The 24,584-nt window shown below is 41.8% G+C and overlaps 1 protein-coding gene across 1 annotated transcript; it reads left to right on the top strand.

Annotated features, from left to right (window-relative positions):
- Window positions 1–11,933: 11,933 nt before the first annotated feature.
- On the top strand, window positions 11,934–24,572 carry RNF212B (ring finger protein 212B). Its single transcript, XM_058183065.1, has 15 exons — window positions 11,934–12,033; window positions 12,439–12,491; window positions 13,287–13,361; window positions 18,020–18,135; window positions 18,969–19,029; window positions 19,751–19,779; window positions 20,001–20,047; window positions 20,277–20,319; window positions 21,006–21,063; window positions 21,594–21,639; window positions 21,938–21,977; window positions 22,110–22,258; window positions 22,777–22,823; window positions 23,422–23,462; window positions 23,972–24,572. The coding sequence occupies exons 1-15, from the start codon at window positions 11,934–11,936 to the stop codon at window positions 24,003–24,005; spliced, it is 939 nt and encodes a 312-aa protein (XP_058039048.1). The 3' UTR covers window positions 24,006–24,572.
- Window positions 24,573–24,584: the final 12 nt, after the last annotated feature.

The following is a 24,584-nucleotide window of genomic DNA, read 5'->3' as shown; positions in this document are numbered from 1 at the left end:
CCAAGCCTCGCTCCTCCCTCTCGCCTTACCTCCGGCACCGGCTTCACAGTTCAGATTTAGCCTCCCTTCGCCCTCCACCCCGCGGGAAGGCTGGCGGGATGTGTGTGTGTGTGTGTTTCCCTCTGAAAACACACGTGGGGATGTGGGGGGTCCCCCTGAAAACACGCGTGGGGTCCCTGAAAAAAAGCGCCTGTGTGTGGGGGGTCCCCTTGAAAACACGCGTGGGGATGGGTCCCCCCTGAAAACACGCGTGGGATGGGGTCCCCCTGAAAACACGCGTGGGGATGGAGTCCCCCTGAAAACACGCGTGGGGATGGGGTCCCCCTGAAAACACGCGTAGGATGCGGGAGGTGCGGTCAGCCTCCTGCCACGATCCGCATCGCTACATTGGGCCGATCGGAGCCAAATTGGTCCCTCTCTGCTTCAATCCTCCCGCGCTGGCTCTAGTGGCGGGGCGTTCCTCGGGTTTAACTTTCCCGGGACAAGAATATTCTCGCGTGGGTCGGCCACAGCATAAAACGACCCCCCCACCCGTACAGCCTCCCGCCACGATTCGCATCGCTGCATAGGGCCGATCGGAGCCAAATTGGTCCCTCTCTGCTTCAATCCTCCCGCGCTGGCTCTAGTGGCGGGGCGTTCCTCGGGTTTAACTTTCCCGGGACAAGAATATTCTCGCGTGGGTCGGCCACAGCATAAGACGAAACCACCATCACCACCCCAAATTGGTCCCTCTCTGTTCCAATCCTCCCGCGCTGGCTCTCGTGGCGGGGCGTTCCTCTGGTTAACTTTCCCGGGACAAGAATATTCTCGCGTGGGTCGGCCACAGCATAAGACGAAACTACCACCACCACCCCAAATTGGTCCCTCTCTGTTCCAATCCTCCCGCGCTGGCTCTCGTGGCTGGGAGTTCCTCGGGTTAAGCTGCCCGGGATAAGAACCCGGCGTGTTCTCGCGTGGGTCGGCCACAGCATAAGGGGAACCCCCCCCCCCGTCATCCGCACAGCCTCCCGCCACGACCCGCATCGCCGCATAGGTCCCTCTCCGCCCCAATCCGCATCGATGCAATAGAGCCGATCGGAGCCCTTCTCCGCTCCAATCCTGCGCGCTGGGTCTTGTAGCGGGGAGTTCCCCGGGGTTAACCAAAGCGGTGTTTTTTGTTTGTTTGTTTGTTTCTTTTCCCACGGGATAAGAACAGAGAATATTCTCTCCCTGTTTGCATCCTTACGGCAATAATAGAATGGAATAATGTTACGATCGCGTATCATCCATACTTTGTGTTAGGGAAAAGCAGGATTTTTGAAAATTTTCCCCCATTTACGACGCGTCCGGCCTTCGTTTCACCCACCCCCGCTGTGCCCCACTTCTCTCTCTCTCTCTCTCTCCCTCCTCCCGCGAGAACCCAAAAATAGCCCCGGAGATACTGCTGACATTTTGCACGGCTCGCGTCAAAATCAGATTTTTTTTTAACTTCCTTTTCTCTCTCTCTCTCTCTTTCCCTCCCTCCCTCCCTTCCTTCCATCTTTCTGTCTTTCTTCGTCTTCCTTCCTTCTTCCTTCCTTCCTTCTTCCTCTGTCTTCCTTCCTTCCTTCCCTCTTTCTTTCTTTCTTTCTTTCTGTCTGTCTGTCTGTCTGTCTGTCTGTCTGTCTGTCTGTCTGTCTTCCTTCCTTCTACCTGTCTATCTGTCTTTCTTAGTCTTCCTTCCTTCCTTCCTTCTTTTCTTTCTTCTTTCTTTCTATCTTTCTGTCTCTCTGTCTTTCTTTGTCTTCCTTCCTTCCTTCTCCCTTCCGTCTTTCTTTCTGTCTATCTATCTCCCTTCCTTTTCTTCCTTCTTTCTATCCATCTTTCTGTCTGTCTGTCTTCCTTCCTTCTACCTTTCTGTCTGTCTGTTTTTCTTAGTCTTCCTTCCTTCTTTTCTTCCTTCTTTCTATCTATCTTTCTGTCTGTCTGTCTTTGTCTTCCTTCCTTCCTTCCTCCTTTCTGTCTGTCTTCCTTCCTTCCTTCTTCCTTCCTTCCTTCCTTCCTTCTTTCTTTCTATCTTTCTGCCTTCCTTCCTTCCTTCCTTCTATCTTTCTGTCTGTCTTTCTTTGTCTTCCTTCCTTCTTCCTTCCTTCCTTCTTTTCTTCCTTCTTCCTATCTTTCTGTCTGTCTTTCTTTGTCTTCCTTCCTTCTTCCTTCCTTCCTTCTTTCTGTCTTCCTTCCTTCCCTCTTTCTTTCTTTCTTTCTTTCTTTCTTTCTGACTGTCTGTCTTCCTTCCTTCTACCTGTCTGTCTGTCTTTCTTAGTCTTCCTTCCTTCCTTCTTTTCTTTCTTCTTTCTTTCTATCTTTCTGTCTCTCTGTCTTTCTTTGTCTTCCTTCCTTCCTTCTTCCTTCCTTCCTTCCTTCTTTCTTTCTATCTTTCTGCCTTCCTTCCTTCCTTCCTTCCTTCTATCTTTCTGTCTGCCTGTCTTTTTGTCTTCCTTCCTTCCTTCCTTCCTTCTTTTCTTCCTTCTTTCTATCTTTCTGTCTGTCTTTCTTTGTCTTCCTTCCCTCCTTCTTCCTTCCTTCCTTCTTTCTGTCTTCCTTCCTTCCCTCTTTCTTTCTTTCTTTCTTTCTTTCTTTCTGTCTGTCTGTCTTCCTTCCTTCTACCTGTCTGTCTGTCTTTCTTAGTCTTCCTTCCTTCCTTCTTTTCTTTCTTCTTTCTTTCTATCTTTCTGTCTCTCTGTCTTTCTTTGTCTTCCTTCCTTCCTTCTTCCTTCCGTCTTTCTGTCTATCTATCTCCCTTCCTTTTCTTCCTTCTTTCTATCTATCTTTCTGTCTGTCTGTCTTCCTTCCTTCTACCTTTCTGTCTGTCTGTCTTTCTTTGTCTTTCTTCCTTCCTTCCTCCTTTCTGTCTGTCTTCCTTCCTTCTTCCTTCCTTCCTTCCTTCTTTCTTTCTATCTTCCTTCCTTCCTTCCTTCCTTCCTTCCTTCCTTCCTTCCTTCCTTCCTTCCTTCCTTCCTTCCTTCTATCTTTCTGTCTGCCTGTCTTTCTGTCTTTCTTTCTTCCGTCTTTTTTTCTTCCTTCCTTCCTTTCTCCCTTTTTTCTTCAAAACTCTCTGAACGGTCGGATTATTTTTTTCTCCTCCCGACATGGGCGGCGGGTGTCTTCCTCCCCTCCTCCCCGACCCCTTCCCGGCTTTGGGGGCGCTGCTCCGTCCCAAATCCTCCTCTCCACCCCTGCCCCCCAATTCTGTCCCTCGGGTCTCTGGCACAACTGGCGGGGCGGGGGAGGGGTTGCACGAGCCCAACCTCCAGCTGTTAAGAAGATTTGATTTGATTATTTTAACGTGTGCAGCCTCGCCCTCGGGAATAGCGACTCCGCACCCCCCCATCCCCCTAATCCTTAGGGCAGGGGCCCCCAACTCCCCGGGCGAGGGCCCAAGAGCGGTCCGCGCAAGCGATGCTCATACGCGCAGCTCCGTTTGAGTAAATAAAGCCAAATACGGAACCATCACCCTCTTCTCTCCCCCCCTCCTCCCCCCCCCAAAGCTAGAAAGATTGGGGACCACCACTGCCTTAAGGGGAAGCGGGGTGGGCTGGCTTTCTCCCCACACACACACTCACCCCTACTCCTAATCCCCGACCCACTTCCCACCCACCACCCTCTCCATCTGGGTCTCCCGTCGCTCCCCTCCCCCCGCTGTTTATCCCGGGACTTCGAAATTGCGCAACGCGGTTGTCATCTTCTGTTGTTGTGGTTTTGTTGTCGGGGAAGCAGCGTCGGAGGGAGGCTTTTTTGGGGAGGGGGTGTCTTTTAAAGGAGAGAGGGTCTTTCTCTTTCTTTTCTTTCTTTTCTTTTCTTTCTTTTTCTTTCTCTCTCTCTCTCCCTTCCCTCCCTTTTCCTTCCTTCTTTCCTTCCTTTTCTCTCTCCCCTCCCTCCCTCCCTCTTCCTCCCTTCCTTCCTTCTTTCTCTCCATCTTTTTCTCCCCTCCCTCCCACTTCCTTCCTTCCTGCCTTCTTTCTCTCCCTCTTTCTCTCCCCTCCCTCCCTCTTCCTTCCTTCCCGCCTTCTTTTTTGTCTTTCTTCTCTCTCCCTCCTCCCTCTTCATTCCTTCCTTCCTTCTCTCCATCTTTCTCTCCCTCCTCCTTCCTCCTCCTCTTCCTTCCTTCTCTCTCCTCTTCTCTCTCCTCCCTCCCTCTTCCTTCCTTCCTTCCTGCCTTTTTGTCTTTCTCTCTCCTCCCTCCCACCCTTTCTCTTCCTTCCTTCCTTCCTTCCTTCTTTCTCTTTCTTTCCTTTCTTTCTCTCCCTCCTCCCTCCCTCTTCCTCCCTTTTCCTTCCTTCTTTCTTTCTTTCTCTCTCCTCCTCTCTCCCTCCTTCCCACTCTTTCTTTCTTCTTTCTCTTTCTTTCCCTTTCTTTCCTTTCTTTCTCTGTGTCACCCCTCCTCCCCTCCCTCTTCCTTCCTTTCTTTTTCTTTCTTTCTTTCTCTTTCTCTCTCCCCCTCCCTCCCCTCCCTCCCTTCCCCCCTCTCTCTTTCTTTCTTCCCCCGCCTTGCATCCACCTCTCCCTCCCTCTCCACAGCCTTGTCCCCAGATCGCCTTCTTTGGCACGTCCCCCTTGGCTGATCCTATGGGGGTGAAGTCCAACTTTCGGGAGCAACGGGGGCTCCCCTTATCTTCCGATCAGCCGAAGTAGGCAGGAACAAAGGTCAGGGGTTGGGCCCGGCCGGGGTACAAGAGATAAACCTGTCGCGAACCAGATCAGTGTAGCAGCCGGCGCTGCTCCTGCAGGGGGAGGCTCTTCGTTTAAGGAACAGACAGAGGGAGGGGGAGGGTTGGGGAAGAGAGAAAAGGAAGCGGGCGGGCCCCAAGGAGAACTGGGGGGGGGAAAAAAGCAGATCAGGATTAACAGGGACGTGGTTCCTTCCCGCAAAATTTTGCACGCACACACATACATACCCCGCAAACATCATATTGTCCCTTGCCCTGTAAACATTTTAAATCATGATTTTTTGTTCCTTAGGCACGCAATTGCGCTTCGGCGGGGTATATGAGGGTTGCCCTGCCCCCTGCTGGCAGCAAGGTAAAATTGCGAGCTGGACCTATATACAGGTAGTCCTCGACGTACGACCACAGCGGAACCCGAGAATGTATCTCGCTAAGGGAAACCTTTTGTTAAGGGAGCTTTGCCCCGTTTTTAACCACCTTTCTTGCCACGGTCGTTAAGTGAATCACTGCGGATGTTAAGTTAGTACTCCTTAGTGAAGCGTCTGCATTTCCTGCGTGGGATGAAGAGAGCACATCGTTCTTCTTCTGTCCTCGCCACTTTTTGAGAGCGTTTTAACAAACTGCATCCCTGTTTGGTTTGGTGGCCGCAGTGGCTCAGATAGAAAGTCCATACAGAGAGTGATGAGGACAGCCGAAAAGATCATAGGAAGCTCGTTTCCCATTATTCAGGATGCTGCTTACAAGTGCTATTTAAGTATTGTTAGACACACACACACACACACACACACAAACAAACACACACACAATCTGTTTCTGTAGTTCTACTCTGGGAGGGAGTTTCGAAGTATCTATAGCAGGACTACCAGATTCTTGAACAGCTTTGTTCCTTCTAAATTCTTTTTTTTCCCCCTGCCATGTATGTGTATACATTCAAACTAGATTGTGATGTTTGTCTATGTCATATGTGTGTGTGTGTGTGTGGGTATGTGTATGTGTATGTGTGTATATGTATATGTATGTGGGTATATCCCTTTTTATGTATATTTATGTATATTTATTTTTTATGTATATTTAAATGGGACGCGTCCTGATCAGTGTGGGTTTGGGTCTGCTTTCTGGGTGGATGTGTGGTGGTGACATCCTGTGTGGACCTCGTGAGTGTGGGTCTGGTGTCATTCCTCATGTTAAGGACTCGTTTGTCAATAAGGGCGGGCTTCCAAATGGCTGGTAGGCGGGAGGTATCATCTCATTTGTTCATGCTGTGTGGGCGTTTAAAACCAAGGACCAGAAGCCAGACCGCAGCTGCAACATTAGCCATTTCAAACCCCTCCAATCCATACATGCAGCAGACTGACACCCACTACGAAGATGTAGCACGACCACGAACACGAAGCCAAACAGCAGCAGTGCAGCTCACCAGCTCAAATCCCCCTGCAACTCAGACTAATCTGAGCACAACCAAGCCCCCACCCAAACAGGACACACCCTCAGCCAATCAGAGCACAAAAAATCCCCCATCCAATCAAAGCACAGCCAAGCTTGCACCCAATCAGTTCAAACCCCCACTAGCAGTTAAAAAGGAAGAAACAGCTGCAATCACACATTGCTCCCAGAAGCATGAAGCTGAAGCCTGAAGATGACGAATGAGACTTCGTCGAAACGTCGCCAAGACACTTCCAATTTTACGCGGGGAAAAACCCGAATAACCAAAGACAAACACCCGCAAAAACCTCAGAAAACAAATGTATATGTTTATATATATATATATAAATGGAAATCTGTAATTCTTTGCAAACTTAAATTCTACCCATCCAGTTTTAATTTTTGCCATGTGTCACATGCCAGTTGTCATTTGAATTCTTATGCTCCAGCCAAGCTTCCCACACATGTACTTTAAACCATCTTCAGTGCTTTTCCACCCACACATCCATCGTAATAATTCCCTTGCCATCTTTTTAAACAACCGCCCCCCAAGCTCACCTTATGATACCAGGTCTGAACTGCAAAACGTCCATCAGGTGGCAGCAAAGAGCCATGGTTTCGTGTATCTCTATGCTGCCATCTAGTGGTAATCTGGATTTCTGCACCCTGTGTTGGATTTATTGTGTAATGGACGACAGTAACAGCAACAGAGTTGGAAGAGACCTTGGAGGTCATCTAGTCCAACCCCCTCTGCTCACGCAGCAGACCTCTACTAGGGATTCGAACTGCCGACCTGTCTGATCGACAAGCTCAGCGTCTCAGCCACTGAGCCACCCAAATCGCTGCTCTGTTTGAGTGAATCTTGAAACACGTAGGACCCTAGTTTTCCCAGCATTCCGTTTTCTTGGAATTCTGGGAGTTTTCGCTCTGCATTGCGGAGGGCGCCCAGTTGGGGATGGAGCAACATGGGCTTTCAAGGGAAAGCTTATTGGACGCCTTGGAAGATCGGGATACCAAAATCGGGCATCCTGCAGACCTGTGAGACTACAATTCCCAGCACCCTCTCTTTGGATTCCCTTGGGAATTCTGGGAATCGTGGCTTCAGTGTCTTGCAAGGCCATCCAGTTGGAGACGGAGTCAAGTAGGAATTCAGGGGAAACCTACATCCAGGCTACAGCCACCTGGGTTCCCTCCATGTCAGGGGTCTCCAATGTTGGCAACTTTAAGCCTGCAGGACTTCAACTCCCAGAATTCCCCAGCCAGCAAAGCTAGCAAAGCTGGCTGGAGAATTCTGGGAGCTGAAGTCCTGCAGGCTTAAAGTTGCCAACATTGGAGACCCCAGCTCTATATGTGCAAAGACTACAACTCCCAGCATCCCTTTAGCACTTTTTTTTCTCTTAGAACTCCAACGAGTTTGTTGCTTCACAGCTCCGAGGGCGCCCAGTTGAAGAGGGACTGGGGCAGGAATTGTGAGAAAACTTTTTTTTTTTAATTTCATTTTGTCACAACAGTATACACAAACATTGTCATAAAAAACAACATATCATGAAGAATATATATATATATATATATATATATATATATATATATATATATATATATATATATATATATATGTAAAGAATATGCATCAGCTATATTATTATTATTATTATTATTATTATTATTATTATTATTATTATTATTATTATTTTGTGCTCTTATGCACGCCTTGCCAAAAAAAAACAAACGATGTCAGCACACAAGACTACAAGTCCCAGCACACTCTTAGGATTCTCTTGGAATTCTGGGAGCTGCCACTCTACTCTTTCGAAGACGCCCGAATGGCAGCCTTTGCTTATTCCCGCCCATTCGCCTAAGTCCCACCTCCCCCCTCTCGCGACCAATCCTTTCTTTTCCCGCCGCTTTCTCGAGAGACGGAAAGGGGGAAAAAGGCGGGAAAGTGCCGCGCATGCGCGCGCCGGCAACGGCTCCTCTGAGGGCGCTGCTTCTCCGCAGTTCAGTTACGTTACGTTACAAACTCGCAATATTGAAACGAAACAAAACGAAAATACCCGATCGACGTCGCATTATAGCAAACGCAAAGAGGTTTCCCGCTTGGTTTCTCTCACCCTCAGCCTGGTGTCTTTCTCCTCCCCCCCCCCCCGCCACCTCAGAATGAGTTGGGAGTTTAGTTCCCATCATCCTGAGGGCCACGCTGAGGAGGATGGTGGCTGTAGTCCAAGCAAGGGAAATAGGGTTTATTGATTTGGAAGGGTGAGGTTTCCCCTCAGAATTAACCTTAGTTTCGATGGTGGCTGAGGTGGATGAACCACATTTATAGGCTGGCCAAGGCGGGGAATTTCCAAAGGGAATGGGGGGAAAAGCCATTAAACTTGGTTATAACCTTGTTAGAATCATGGTTTCCATCTGGGGTGGAGTGAATCACTGCGGGGATTTGAGGTTTTGATGAACAAAGTGAATAACTAGGAGCCTTCTTTATTTTCTAAATTTTCCTCAGTACTTTCTTAATTCCCTTTCCCTTTTTTCCTCTTTTCTCTCTTAATTCCTTCCCTTTTCTATTTTCCTTTCCTTCTTACACCTATCTATCTACCTACCTACCTATCTATCTATCTATCTATCTATCTACCTACCTACCTACCTACCTACCTACCTACCTACCTACCTACCTACCTACCTACCTACCTACCTTCCTTCCTTCCTTCCTTCCTTCCTTCCTTCCTTCCTCCCTCCCTCCCTCCCTCCCTCCCTCCCTCCCTTTTTCTCTTCCCTCCCTCCTCCTTATATATATATATACTGCCGGATCAATACAGGCTCATCAAATAAGCAATTAAAATAACCATCATGGTTAAGGCATCCCTTTAAAAAAACGTAAATAATTCTAAAGCAATGCAGCTGCTTTTTACCAGCGACAGCCATAGAAGGAAAAATTATAACAAAAGCGTTTAAAAAAAAAATAGAATCGCACCAAAACCAAACAATATAATAATTAAATTGAATAGTTCAAAGAAAACCCTATTGAATTCTACGGTGTAGTGCAATACCGGGTTTTCAATTTCAATTATATAGAATGTAAAGGATGTACGTTTTGTGGTTTTATTTTTATTAGTTATAATGTACACTGAAGACGGCATTTAATTTCGTTGGGCGCATACCATGTGCAATGACCATAAAGTAAACTAAACTTAAAAAATAATTTAGAAGATGGCAATAACTATTCAGAAACTTGTTTGGAGAAGATTCATCTTTATTAGTATCTTGGATCTATAGAAATTTTCCTTTCAATGTCAAATCTGATCTTAAATGGATGCTCATCCCCTTGTTCAGAGATCAACCCACCCCCCCTTGGCTCAAAGTATTAATCTAGTAGCCATAAGTGAAACCCTTATAAATCCTCATTATTTTCACGCTGCTTCTGCCCTCAGATCAGATTTGAAAAGTCATCCTGGAGTCACAAGATCGATGAATAAATCCTTGACCTACTGCTTTAATCCATGATTAAATCACATATAAATGGTATCTATCCCCATTGATTGGGTTGCAATTTATCATACTTTTAACAATAGTGGGAATGTCATGATAGTGAAGAAAGATTTGAGCTGCAGTTTTCATAATTTTTACATTAAAGAACCTCAACTCCCCCCTAGTCCCCTGCCCTAATCTTGAATCAGTGTCCTTGCATCGAGCAGCACAAACCCTGGATTCACCATGCCCCGGTTGCAAATACCTGCCTCTCCAGTTGAGACCCCATAACAAATCCCCTAATTAATTCCTTAAAAGTCTTTAAAAAGCATTGCTTCACTGCAGTTGGCAAGCAGATTTAAAGACAACAGTTTTTTTTCCCCAGCCTGATTTCCAGATAAACTGGATTTCAGTTCTCCTAATCCCTAATCACCGTAGCCAAAGGATTAGATTCAGAGATTATATACCAGCAAGCAAATAATAATAATAATGATGATGATGCTGTATATATTGTCATTTTGTGTAAATAATGATAATAACTTTCGTTATTAGTCTGTTGAGTCTGGTGGCTCAACAGACTAATGCAATCTGTTATTAACAGCAGCTGCTTGCAATTACTGCAGGTTCTAGTCCCACCAGGCCCAAGGTTGACTCAGCCTTCCGTCCTTTATAAGGTAGGTAAAATGAGGACCCAGATTGTTGGGGGGAATAAGTTGACTTTGTATATAAATATACAAATAAGATGAAGACTATTGCTAACATAGTGTAAGCCGCCCTGAGTCTTCGGAGGAGGGTGGGATATAAATGCAAATAAAAACAAACAAAAAACAAAAAAAATCCAGCATAGTTATCTCGTTTGCTGTGTATAATGTCATTTTGTGTAAATATAATAATAATAACAACAATAACAACAACAACAACAACAACAACAACAACAACAACAACAACAACTGGGAGAAATCCAGGGTCACTAGAAGAAACAGGATTGGGGAAGTAAACAGGATTTCATGATAACAGTGACACATTCTGCTGCCTAGGACATGTTGGTGTTATGAAGCCATTAATATGATGCCATAGTTTTGATATATGGCAATTCATATTAACATCTGTACCTCTATTCTCTTCCCTCCCTGCTATGGATCCATGCCAAGAAATGGAGCAAGACTGCCTCCCACATGTGACCATCCCAAACTGTTTTTGCTGGCAGAGGGCTGCAGGAGAATCCCTCCAGCCCCGCCCAAGCCAACAGAGGTGCCCCCAAAATGTGTGATGTCGAGGTGGCCATGCCTCTCCTGGCCCACACACACACACACACACACACACTCACCGAGGTCAAACACAACCCTGATGCAGCCCTCAGTGAAATTGAGTTTGACACCCCTAGTCAATCAGAATAGATCTGGAAGGGACCTTTGAGGTCATTTAATCCAACCTCCTGCTCAAGCAGGAAAACCTATACCATGTCCAGTCTCGTCTTAAAAAACTTCCAGTCATGAAGCACCCACAGCTTCTTGAGGCAAGTTGTTCCACTGGTTAATTGTTCTCACTGTTAGGAAATTTCTCTTTAATTCCAGGTTGCTTCTCTCCTTGAATAGTTTCCATCCATCCACTGGATCTATTGACCTGATATAGTTGTGATCATCCTTTTTCAGTCCATATAAGACCAGACCTTACAGTAATACTCAGTTGATGATGATGTGCTACTTTCTGCCTTCCTCACCATCTGTTAAAGAAAGGATAATGTGGGTAAAGAAAGGGTAAAGAAACTAACATAATCAAAATTTTATCAATTTAGTAACACTAACGCAATATCCTTCAGTTGCTTATATTTTCTCCCTTACTGGAGAAATGTTTCACCTTTGTTTCCAATCCAATATATCCATCCAGGCTTGTCTAAATGCCTGGGTTTTTTTTCCTCTACTTCTCTCTCCCTCTACTTTTAGAATCCATTTGCTTATTTTAATCTGTATCACCTTTCCAATTCTACTTTTCTATCCATCCAATTCTTTTTATGACACTAAAATTTTAAATATAGAATAAGAACCAACAACCAGTGTTTAGAATGAAGAAAGAAGAAGAGCAAACACCATAACACAGAAATAAAAAAGTCAGTTTCAATTTTCTTTTACTGCAGTTATAAATATAAAATAGCTTTTCGTTCTGTGGCTACAGCATTTGTGAAATCTTCTTTATAACCTTTTATTTTTATTCTAATCCTCAGAACCATATATCATGAGTTAATTTTTTTTTTGTTTCCCATAAAAATTCAAATTTAATTACAATTCTTTCTGGAAAACAATGTGACGCATCTTTACTTATTCACAACAGAAGCTGAGAAAAATCTATCTTGCCTTTCTGCCCTGCAGCATGGATTGGTTTCATTGCAATCAGTGCTTCATCCAAGAGAAATCTGACTTTTCAGTTACTAGCTGTGGACACATATTTTGCCAAAAATGTGCTGGTACAGGTAAGTATGAAGTGGATTTTTCTATAGAGGCTCTTGTGTGTATGTGCCACCCAGCACAAAAGGAGTAAAAGTCAAAGAAATAAAATGACATCTCCTTCAAATGTGCCTGACTTCTGATGACCTCTTGGACACTTCTGTGTCATTTCCTCGATAACAGTACAGGTATTTTTGCCACATTCTAGATTGATCTACAACTCTTGAGATTTCTGATGATTTTCTATCAAAGTGCCATCCAGCCCCAAACGTCCTTCACATATAGAGATCAGCCAAAATCCTTTTAAAGAGAATATAAACAAAAATTGGCTCGCTAATTTTAGAAAAGTCATCCATTTTTCAATTTCAGACATTATTAAGTATGAAACATTTCAATATCGTATTAACATTTTACGTTTTTGATCTTGTTAGATAAATGCCCTTCTTGTGGAACAAGCTGCAAATATTTGTCTCTAAAAGATAATGTAAGTTCTGGTTTCTATAAGAAAGAGTCTTTTTTCTTTCTTTTTGGTATCTCTGAACTCAGACTTTGTATCCCAACCTATTGGATGAATATGTCAAATATTTAAATTATAAGAAGCAAGAAAACCAAATAGTGAGCAGGATTTAAAAAAACAACAACCTGAGTGTTAAACAATGAGTTTAATAAGGCCCTGACATTAGTAGAAAGTGGATAAATATTAATTTATAAAAAGCCAAACAAAACACATTTCCTGAAAACTTGAGAATGATTTATTATGTACTTTTAATTAGAAAAAATAATTTAAGCTACCTGCAATCAGGACGTCATTATGTATCCCAATTATATTATGGAGAAAAGTATTCAAATACTGCCCATCAATGCTTTGTACTGAATTACATGGAATCAGTCACTATAACTTATTTAAAAAGGCTTCTATAAAGTTAGGTGAGAGAAGAAAAATGATTTTTAAAAAATTAATTATTTCAGAATATTTTTCCTGCTGTTTTTCAATACCCCAAAGTGGTAATCTTCATACTATACTATCTTCTGCTCCTTGGAAGAAAGGCAGGAGAAAATATAATGACATAAATAAAAACTGTATTTTAAAAAATCAAAATCATATGCACAAGAATTCAGAATGATTCGGAGTAGCTGGATAGACATATTTCAATTGAAATGATATTAGAAAGATGGTACAACCAATTAAATAAAGTCTGAAAAATTCAATGTGTTTCACCTTTTAGATTATAAAGAATTTAACTCTTAGCTACCCTTTGTCTGCTTTTCTGGCATTCAGATGAAACAAGAAGAAAAGAAGTTTTTCAAAAACCCTGTTGAAACAGCGCTCAACTATATTGCTCATATCTCTCAGGTAAGAAACCATTTGGGGTTATATTCTCATAGATTTTAGCTGCGAAAAAGAGGGACAGTGATTAAAACAGATATGTAATACTGAAGTTATTCTGACCCACTTAAAGTGTAGAAAACATGAATGAACTACTTCCCTAGTCAAACATGTTCCCTAAAATTAATGTATGCTTTATTCCATTTTTAATAGGTAGCTGTTACACCATGGAAGAATGATCCAAGGTCCGCTAGAGGACTGGTTAATAACCAATCTGGGGAAAGGTTAATTCTGTAGTAATAGTGATCCCAAGTTTGCCAAGTAAGCTAATTAATCACCATAATAAATCTAGATAAAAGAGCCAGATAGATATTGTGACAGGCTAGTTAATCAACAGAAGAGGTTTCAGCAGAATCGGCAGCACAGTAAAATCCACCACGATAATCCTCCTCCTAATCCCATCTCTTAAACCAGATAGCCTAGTGCTCAGATGAAGAGAAGGGGAAGGAGGAACCTTTAAAGATGGAATAGATCTGTATTTTATTCGACATCCATTCAACAATTGTTTTTATTTTCTTACAATTATATCACTTAATTGAACCTAACAAAGTTTGCAACTACTCTTCGTTAGATCCAGAAAATGGGCAAAACTGTTACCTTGTGTTCAATATTCCGCACAGGAGCCTCTGGTAAAAGATAGTTCAGTATCCTGCAGTTCTAAAATCCTTGGATAAATGACAAATCATCCTTACTGAGCCAGTGACAAAAGGCTCTCTTTTCTATGTTTGTTTGTGCTAGACTGAAAGATACTGTACAATCTTGATTTTCATAAGGGAAATTTGGCCTCCAGGGGGTCAATGGTTGAGAACAGCAATCCATGTAATTTCCGTGTAATGAAGAAACATCAAAAGTTCAGGCCTGAGAATGATGCAGACACAGACACAGACACACACACAGACACAGACACACAGACACACACACACACACACACGTGCAGATACTGGTTTAGAAAACATCACCTTATTTTCATCCATTCGCATGAATGCTTAGTATGCATCACATTTTAAAATAGAAATTTCCTAGTACAGTTTACAAAAGATAAAAGAATGGAAGTATTATATATAATTAATTACAACAGTGATAAAACAGCCACTGCATTTTCTCTTACTTTTTAAACTATTAAAGGCCTGGGAAAAATAAATGGCTCCCCCTGCTGTTTAAAAAAAACCCTGCAATATAAGACACAAGTGAGTACCAACCTATATGGAAGGAGATTCCAAAAGTTGGAAAAAAGTGAGAGAAGGGGTTTTTTTTAGTCTCAAGTAAAGATTAAGAAATCCTGATGGACAGATATTTTAATGGCCTGCCTTTCCATTGTTCTCTGGTAGTTATTTCTTATCTCTTTCTCAACCTAAGAATAGTTTGCATGCCCATTATTCCAATTTCTAGAGAGTTGTTATATTTGTATAACAGGCACCCATGTTTAAGAGGTTTGAGGGTTATGACACATTTTCCCAAAGCACTAATTAGGGTGTAACTAGTTTCACAATACTTATTTCTGATAAAAAATTTTCCTTATAAATCAGACATGCAGTTGCTTAACATAAACCATCAAGCAAAAAGGAAGCACATGCCAGATATTCAAACAGGCAGTTCTGTACAGCACTGGGTTTTTTCCCCCCTAGAGGTCCTCTTTAATTCTAAAAGTTAATTCTTAAATTCTCATGGTTTAAAAAACAGTTCTGGGGGTAACCAAGAAGGAAAGCCAGGAAATGTAATCTAAAACAATTTATACTGTAATAAATTGGTTAGACTTTAAGGTGTTGTAAGATTCCTTGCTATCATTCAACTCACCTTGTGGATAATATTCATATCACCTTGTTCATTTACAGCTTTAAGTACACAAAGTCTGAACTGTTTGCTCTATATATTATATGCCTTGCAAACAAAGAACACAGATCACACCCCTGACTGGATGGACCATTTGTCCTTCCACTCAGCTACTAGACGGTTCCAGGGCTGGAGAATCTATGGTCATTATTTAATTGAAAATATTTATACAGCCACCCAACTTACATCAAACTCTGGGCGACTCCCAATTAGCAATTAAAACAACATCCCTAATACAAGACAACATTATACATATAAACCGTGAACATTAAGAAATCTGGCACCAAAATTAAGGTTCTACATGCAGGCCATTGTTAAATCCTCTCGCCCACCTCACTTTCTCCCAGCACTTTTGGGAAAAGCCAAGTCTTGTGATTTTTGGAGAATAACCTCCCTCTCCACTGGAAACAAATTCCTTGTGTGTCTAATCACACTTGGCCAAATAAAGTCAACCCTTTGGACTTTGGCCCTTGTCCTTTGCCTACCCTTTCCTTCCTTTCCCTTCTCCATTCACCATTTCATTAAGGCCCAGATAGTCAACCCTCTAGATAGGCACTGTGCCATTACTGCCATTTCTTTGCCAGTTGTAATTCAGGTGAGGCACTGGACGTCTTATAAAACAAAGGACACACAATAAAGATCAGTAATAAAATAAATAGCAAAACAAACCATCAGTACCCTAAGGAGCACAATCCATATCAGGACAGTGACTATTATTACAATTTTATTTCCAAGGGCTCCACGCACACACACACACCAAAAAAGGGTGGGAAACAATTTGATCTCAGGAGAAATGGTGCTCCAGAGAAGGAGGTCAGCTAGGTCCCTGAAAATGATGTGCCTTAAGAAATGGGATTCATAATAACAGAGTTGGAAGGAACCTTGGAGGTCTTCTAGTCCAACCCCCTGCCCAGGCAGGAAACCCTACACCATTTCAGACAAATGGTTATCCAACATTTTCTTAAAAATTTCCAGTGTTGGAGCATTCACAACTTCTGCAGGCAAGTTGTTCCACTTAATGATTGTTCTCACTGTCAGGAAATTTCTCCTTAGTTCTAAGTTGCTTCTCTCCTTGATTAGTTTCCACTCATTGCTTCTTGTCCTGCCCCTCAGGTGCTTTGGAGAATAGTTTGACTCCCTCTTCTTTGTGGCAACCCTTGAGATATTGGAACACTGCTATCATGTCTCCCCTAGTCCTTCTTCTCATAAAACATTCAGAAAGAGTCTGTGATCTTATTGAGTAGGCATAAGCCACTCAGAGAAGGTGATCCTATAGACAACAAGACCTCAAGCCCTATAGATTACAAACTGAGTTGTAATCATAATTATTGAGTCTGTCATCTGCACCTCTACAACTATCTGGTTTGGTTCTGCAATCCAAAAAGACAGACCCAGGCTTCAGAGGATAATTAAAACAGAAAAAACAGTGGCTACCAACCTGCCTTCCATTGAGGACCTGTATTCTGCATGAGTCAAAAAGAGGGCTCTGAAAATATTTACTGACCCCTCGCATCCTGGACATAAATTGTTTCAACTTCTACCCTCAAAACGACGCTTTGGGCATTGCACATCAGAACAACTAGACACAAGGACAGTTTTTTCCTGAATGCCATCACTCTGCTAAACAACTAATTCCCTCAACACTCAAACTATTTACTAAATATGCACTACTATTAATCATCTCATCGTTCCCATCACCCATCTCCTTCTACTTATGACTTTATGACTGTAACTTTGTTGCTTGTATTCTTACGATTTATATTGATAGTTTCCTAAATGCTTATTTGTACCCTATGATTACCATTAAGTGTTGTACCTTATGATTCTTGATTAACATATCTTTTCTTTTATGTACACTGAGAGCAGATGCACCAAGACAAATTCCTTGTGTGTCCAATCACACTTGGCCAATAAAAAATTCTATCTATCTATCTATCTGGAAGAGTAGCTTTAAATACAGCAAAATAATTATGTGTCATCAAATGATTGTCAACTCTTAGCAACATTGTGGCAATCTAAAAGAGAGGTGATCAAGGCATGAGTGACTGAGCAGAGACTGAGCAGAGACTTCCAATCTAGGAAAGAATAGAATAGAATAGAATAGAATAGAATAGAATAGAATAGAATAGAATAGAATAGAATTTGTTATTGGCCAAGTGTGATTGGACACATAAGAAATTTGTTTTGGTTAGTCCATCATTGGACTTGATTGGTCCAAGGTTTCTGGCCTGGGCAGGGGGTTGGACTAGAAGGCCTCCAAGGTCCCTTCCAACTCTGATGTTATGTTATGTTATGTTATGTTAAGATGTCATTGGACCAATCTTCCCATCAATCACTGCTGACCATCCTAGTTGAAACATATGGGAGTTAGATTTGAATAATATTAATGCCTTATTTTACTGCACCAAAGGAGTTGGAAGTCAACGCCTTTTTTTTTCTGTTTCCCTTGCTTTTCCCCCACTAGCCACTTCCCTTTTTCCTTTTCTAATTTACCTAATATCTGCTTTTGTATTCTTTTCGTACGTCATATTATAAATTAATAAAACTATGGGAAAAAAAGATCTGAATAATATTCAGAATGCCAAAGATTTCCTATCGCAAGCCTACTGTGATTTGTAGGGATTGGTCGTGTAGAATCCATATACAGGAGATGTCTTCTGCTCTGAGTGAGGTACCTGGACTTAAAAGGTTCCACACATGCTGCTTCTTATATCCCTAAATGAGTTAGTCATGAGACCAGACGCTGAATTTCCTTGAAATCCACTTCTACTCGTGCCTTCTGGTCTTCTTTCTAGGTATGGACATTCCAGAAGAGCCAGATGGACCTGCTGGTCTCTTTCTACAAAAATAATGCTACAAAAGCCGAAGGAGCCCTCCAGCAAGCTCTCCACAAACTAACTATCCAGGAAAAGTGAGATATGCAGGTTGTGTTCATATAAGAGTGGAAAACAGTATAAATGTGTCTGCACAACACAGTATATTAAATTATCCTATTATCTGAGGGGGGACATATAATACACTGAACATGCTAAAGCACCAAATAAGCTGCTTCATACAGCACCCTAAGCCACAAAGAGAACCTAACTAAGATTCAAAATAAGGTTAAGGGGTTGTGAAAATGCAGTTGCTAGGTCTTTTGTTTACCTGCTTGGCCTACTCTATGAATACAGCCTGTTAGTTTTATCTGTAGGGATTAGTAAAGTTAATATGATTAACTTTACAAGATCTAGTTTTCATAGTGTCACTCAGTTAAGAACATTACTGGTTGATCAAAGGTCCATTGTGCCTTCTTAACTCAACCCCCTCCTCTGAGCTGTATAATTAAAATGCTTAAAGCATTTTTTCCCAGTTCATATATCCAGAAAGCCATTCTTTCCTCTCCTCTCTTCACCAAAAGAAAGTTATTGAGTAAGTTGGAAATATCCTTCAGTTGTCCTAATTGGTGGAAAAAAAGAAACACTTGTTTTATTTTTGATGGGTGATAAAAACTGGGGCAAGCAAATAGGATTTATATTATTTTCTAAAGAAGGCTCCAGGCTACTGCTCCCTTCTGATATCAGCCATTAAATGTTAAAACATGTTGATAATTTGTGAAGTAAAACTAATAGCTTGCATGGCCCCAGAGGCAGCCCTCCTGCCTTTATTCTCATCGCTGCTGAAGTGTTCTCTAGTGGGCTCTAAAGCATCAAGGCATATTATTATTACCCGCTTTCTGTTTCTCCTGCCTGCCACTTCCATATGTAGAGAACTAGAGGCTGTACAGAAGGAAAATAGGGAACTGAAGAAGAAGTACTTTAACCTGAAGGTAAGAAGTTTGGTGGAAACAATTATATTTTCCCTTATTTGGTTTCTTGTCACCCTCTGCTGGCAGCAATGACTACTGCTCTTTTTTTAAAAATTTATTTTTATTTTATTTATTTGTCGAGTAGGTATTAGATAATGTATATAAGTATAAGCATGAACTGAATACGTAAAATAAATACAATTAAAGGGAACATTAGGACAGGGACGGTAGACACACCAGTGCTCTTATGCATGCCCTTTACAGACCTCTTAGGATTGGAGTGAGGTTAACAGTAGACAGTTTAAGCTTAAAGTTTTGGGGGTTTGGGGAAGAAACCAGAGTCAGGTAGTGCATTCCAGGCATTGATCACTCTGTTACTGAAGTTGTATTTTCTGCAATCAAATTTGGAGTGGTTCAGTTTAAGTGGTTCTGTTGTGTGCTTGTGTATTCTTGTGGTTGAAGCTGAAGTAGTCATTGACAGGTAGGACATTGTAGCAGATGATTTTATGAACTATGCTTAGGTCATACCAAAGGCGGCATAGTTCTAAATTTTCTAAGCCCAAAATTTCAAGTCTGATGGAATAAGGTATTTTGTTGCAAGTGGAGGAGTGGAGGACTCTTCTAATGAAATATTTCTGGACGCATTCTTCTGCTTTATTTTTTGAGGAGAGAGTAAATCAAACCTCTTCGATGTTAGGGGCCCAACTGTTGTCCCCCAAACCTTCCCTTCGTCTCTCAACAGGCTTTTCCCAGGCAGCACCAGGGTAGCAGGTCAGTAGGTCTGTTCTGTCCTTTGGAAACATTCAATCAGGATCAGCAGCCCATGAAATAGAGGCAGTACTGTAAGAGATCTCCGTGGCAAAATGAGGGACCTGGGTTTTGAACCATCATAGGCCAGCACTGAAAACACACGGCGAAGAAAAACCCCAGTGTTGAGGGGTGGGTGGGGAGGATTTATCCTAACTGATCAAACTAATTTCCATTTGATGCAGAAATGGCACCCCAAGGCCGATTGCCATCACTCCTCCGTCACAGACAGGTAAGAGAGAGCTAAGGATCCTGAATCACTTCTCTTGGTCCAGGGTAATATTTTGTGTGTGCGTAGATACATGCGTGGATGGAACTACATGGATGTTTGCTTGGATCTCTGAGGACAATGTAAGATATGGACGGATATATCCAAGTATCAGGTTTCTTGTTATCTCAGGCCAACATTATGTCTAGCAGAGTTAACCATGACTACATAATAACTATCTCATACTTTGCAGTTACACCACAACCAATTTTCCAGCGCTCCAGTGAGGTGGTCAGGTAAATGTTTGTTTGTTTTTTCCAGTTAGGGGTGATTCACACTGTTAATAGTTTCTATTAAAAACTCCTTGGACAGGTTGTTAGTTTTTTCTTTTTTGTAAAAACTGTCAAATATGGAAATAAGCCAGCAAAAATATGCTCCATTCTACTTGGGTGTGGACCCAAGTATCTGGGGTCCACACAAAAAGTCCCAGTTGGATGGGAAAAATATCCCGAAGAGCTAGTTGGTTTTCTGGCAAAGGATATTTTGAGCTGAGTTTCCCATGGCAACCACTCTTTTAAATGTGCTCCAGATCCTGAAAGATTGCATAGTTTTTAGAAACTTGCTCAGAATTGAAGAGAAGGAACAGTGTTTTCTTCGAAAAATTGGAATTCAGAATAGAATAGAGCTGGAAGGAATCTTGGTGGTCTTCTAGTCCAAACCCCTGCTCAAGAGGAGACCTTGTACTATTTCAGACAAGTGGCTGCCTATATACCATGGTATGCATATTCTAAGTGAAATAAGTGTTTCCATATCTTTGAATCTCCTTGCTGCGACTATGGTCCCTTCCGTCTATCTCCCTTACAGCAAAATTTGATTATTATACTTAAAAAGACCACATAAAGGTACTGAGCATTGATCTGCAGATTTAGCTTTCAGGTTGTACTAGTGACACCTCCTTGACGTATTGTGCCTCTTTTCTCAGCCGCTCATCTTCTATGGATTCCATTTCTTCCAGAGTCAGCCATCCACCAAGCTGGCAGGTTAGTTTCTGCCGTTGCTTTTTCTTTTCCTGGGAAAGTGAAACCACGGATAGACAAGACTGCTTTGTTTCGTGCAGTTATTTGAAGTAGTTTTGAAAATAAAATTCCACTGATGCCATCTGCCCAAAATAAAAGCTGTTTTCGGACATAAAACATTCTGGGCTCTTCCTTCTGTTTAGCTGCACATGGCAGCTTTTCCATAGCAATAATATGGTTGAAAAGGAGGTTTCATTGGGGAAGCCTAAAAGCCCCAAATCCCCAAACTGGTTTATCTGCAACAAAGAACAATGAATGATGTTTACCTCTAAGGTGTTTCTGAATATTTTAATTGTTGCCCTTTCAGTACCTTTTTTCCATTAACATCCCTCCATCTGGCCATATCTATATCTATATCTATATCTTAATATTTGTGTAATAGTTTTATATATTTAGTCACTGTTCTTAGCTTTGTTGTACGCTGCTCCGAGTCACTATACAAATGAGATTAAATACATGAAAATCCCTTTAAACTTTTCTCCCCCTTTATTCAGCATACCACGAGAACCACGAGAACGACCCCGGCGGTCTCTGCGAATGGTAAGAAGTGTAAACTGTCAACAAACAAGTAAATTTCTGCCGTATTTAGATTCCGGGCAACAAAACCAAAGGAAATAAAATCAAGACTCTTCCAGGATTTCATTTCTACAGACAAGCATCGTTCCACAGTTTATTATTTGGAACAGAATTTCTTGTGAAAATTTCTATTTCTATTTGATCTCCTCCTCACCTTACAATACTCTTTTCCCACATGCCTACCTTTAAAACTTCCTGTCACCTTTCCATGTGCTGTCCATCATTCATTCCAGATGTAACACCTTTACATTCTATTTGGCAGCCACTCCGTCTTCAGCCTCCATGCAGAGCTTATTCTACAGGTGAGTCAGAGAAGTGGGGCGGGGCCTTGATAATGGTGCTCCTTACATATAGTTTATACAGTGTAAGTCTAAAAGCATTTAGTGTTGTCTTCCACAATAATCAGGACTTCTGCCACCCTCCTTCCTCCATAGGGCCTCTCCTTCCACTTCCCACACCCCCAGTTTCAATGTCTTCAGTCTTCAAACTCCGATGGCGAGACTAAGTCAGAGTGCTAATAACCCTGGGCAGCCACGAGAAACTCCATACTTCAACCTCAGCATCTTTCCCGGTGAGGAAAGTTGTTCCTCTTTGGCGAATATATGTTTATTCTGTAGAGTTTTTGTGTCGTATCACACTACTTTTGGTTGTGATCTAGTTCCTTACGTGAATTTGGCTTCTAATGATTTGTAAATAATAATAACATCTAAGGCCCACTAGCTACAAAGCATTGGATTTAGCTTGAATGATCCCCCCACCCAAGTTGTCACTGAATAGTACTGTTTAAAGTTAACAGAAGGGGAACCATACACAAAGAATAATCACATCAGCTATACTGTATTTTCTTTTAAGTAAAATTAAACCTTTATCCTAATCGCCCTCACTTTTTCCTAGAAAAGTCCTCTTTTCTTTCCCCACTGACATTACCAGTCTGCTCAAAGTATATTGTGCAATTTTTAACCCTGGCATTATATATTCCAGAATGGTTAGACAAATTAAGGCTTAGCGTAACATACACATGCCAAAATTCACTAACGTGCACAAAACTTGCCCTCCTGTTCAGTTTGTTTCCTATTGCTTTCATTTTTACAGATCCAATAGGTGCTTCTGTTCCTGACCACAGTGCTGAAAGACAGCACCCCCTACAGGTAAAAGTTAGATTGCAGGCAGGTAGTCCCAAAGATGCTTTTTCAGGACGCAACTGGACTTTCTTGTTTTTTTTCCTTTTAAAGACTTTTTGCTTCTCATCCAAGAAGCTTCTTCAGCTCTGACCGGACGGTGGGGAATGGAAGGATTTATATTCCTTGCAAGACAGCTGGTTATTTGCATCCTTTTTAGAGAGCCGTTGAGGCCACTTGGAGATTTATCTGTATCCTCAGGGTCACCTGAGTGGTGCTTCTGGTTCCTGTAGTCTGCAGTTTTCCCTCTGAAAATCCATTCCTATTCCCACACCACCTTAAGACATTCATCCCAAATTGTGTAGCTAAAAGTCTATAGAGATTCTCAGTCATCCAGGTCACGGTTCCATTCCCCACTATCCTGTCAGAGCTGATGAAGGTTCTTGGATGAGAAGAGAAACGTCTTCAAAAGAAAAAAAAAACAAGAAAGTCCAGTTGCCTCCTGAAAAAGCACCATTGGTACAACCATGACCTGGATGACTGAGAATCCGTAGACTTGTAGACAGATAGTTCATACTAAGAAAAGCTTCACTCATTCCAATTGCTTTTCCTTTTCTGTCATTCTCAGCTGAGATTCACACCTCACTCTACACCATCCTTTCCCCACAGGTAAGTGAGACCCGCATGGATTCTTCATTCTCACCCTTTCATACTGCCCTGAGTCCTTCGGGAGAAGGGCGGTATAAAAATCTAAATAATAAATAAATAAATATGTTACATGACACAGCTTTGTGAAAGATGATGAATGTAATCCATAGCCAGGTGAAATTATCACTCTCCTCCTACCCCCCACCGCGGCTCTAGTTTTCATCACTCTTGCCAGCAAGATGTAATAATACTGACTTTTTTTGTGGTGTTAAAACAAATTTGTTTAAGTCCCAGCTTTACGATTTAGAAATCTTAACGGCAGCACCCAAAGGAACAAAGTCCCAATTTTTCCCTCATTCCCCATGTCTTCTGTTAAACTAAAAGTGTAGCATGTTAGAAATACATTACTTGCTGTTATCAGAAATTAGAATGTAATTTTGCTGAGCAAACTAAATAGTGATCAGAATTTAATGCAGTTCTAAAGTGGGAAGACTGGTTCCACACAACTAGTTAATTGCACTTTTCCCCAGGTTTCCATCCGTCAGCCAAATCCATCAGCAATAATGGGGATGACCAAAGCAGCTGTGTTCTTAAACATCATCCTAATGTTAGATTCAAGATAGACTCTTCTGTGCAGATTTCCTGCAGTATAACTCTTCTGAATATTTGAACCTGATTAAAAAGCAATCCATTAGTAATTGAGTGATGCCATTAGGAGACCCTGTTTTGATTAAAATTCTTTTAAAAAATTTTTTGGTGACTTGAAATAAGACATTCACAGTTGCTTGAAGCCGACTGGTGTATGAATCGTAGTAAATAAATAAAAATTATTATACAAGGCAAAGTATATTTAGGGCACTTAGCATATGTGACATGATTTTAAAACAAATCCCTATAAAGTCTTTAGAGGAAAATGGCTAAACGTAGCAAGTGAGCTCTGCAGTAGCATTATCATACATGGTGTTTTAAGTGTCAATTATAGCCCATTAAGTAACCTGTGGGTCCAGCTCCAATCTTACTTTGTGACTATGATGCTAAGAAAATGTATTACATTGTATGTTCTCTGAGCTAAAATGCTTTGTGTACTTCCAAAATGAAATAAATATTCAAACAATTTGACCCAGGTTGCTCATAATGTAGGAT

This window comes from Ahaetulla prasina, chromosome 4 (genome assembly GCF_028640845.1).
Source record: "Ahaetulla prasina isolate Xishuangbanna chromosome 4, ASM2864084v1, whole genome shotgun sequence".
Taxonomy (NCBI): domain Eukaryota; kingdom Metazoa; phylum Chordata; class Lepidosauria; order Squamata; family Colubridae; genus Ahaetulla; species Ahaetulla prasina.
The sequence above is the reverse complement of the archived record's forward strand: the minus strand, read 5'-3'. Positions and strand labels throughout refer to the sequence as shown.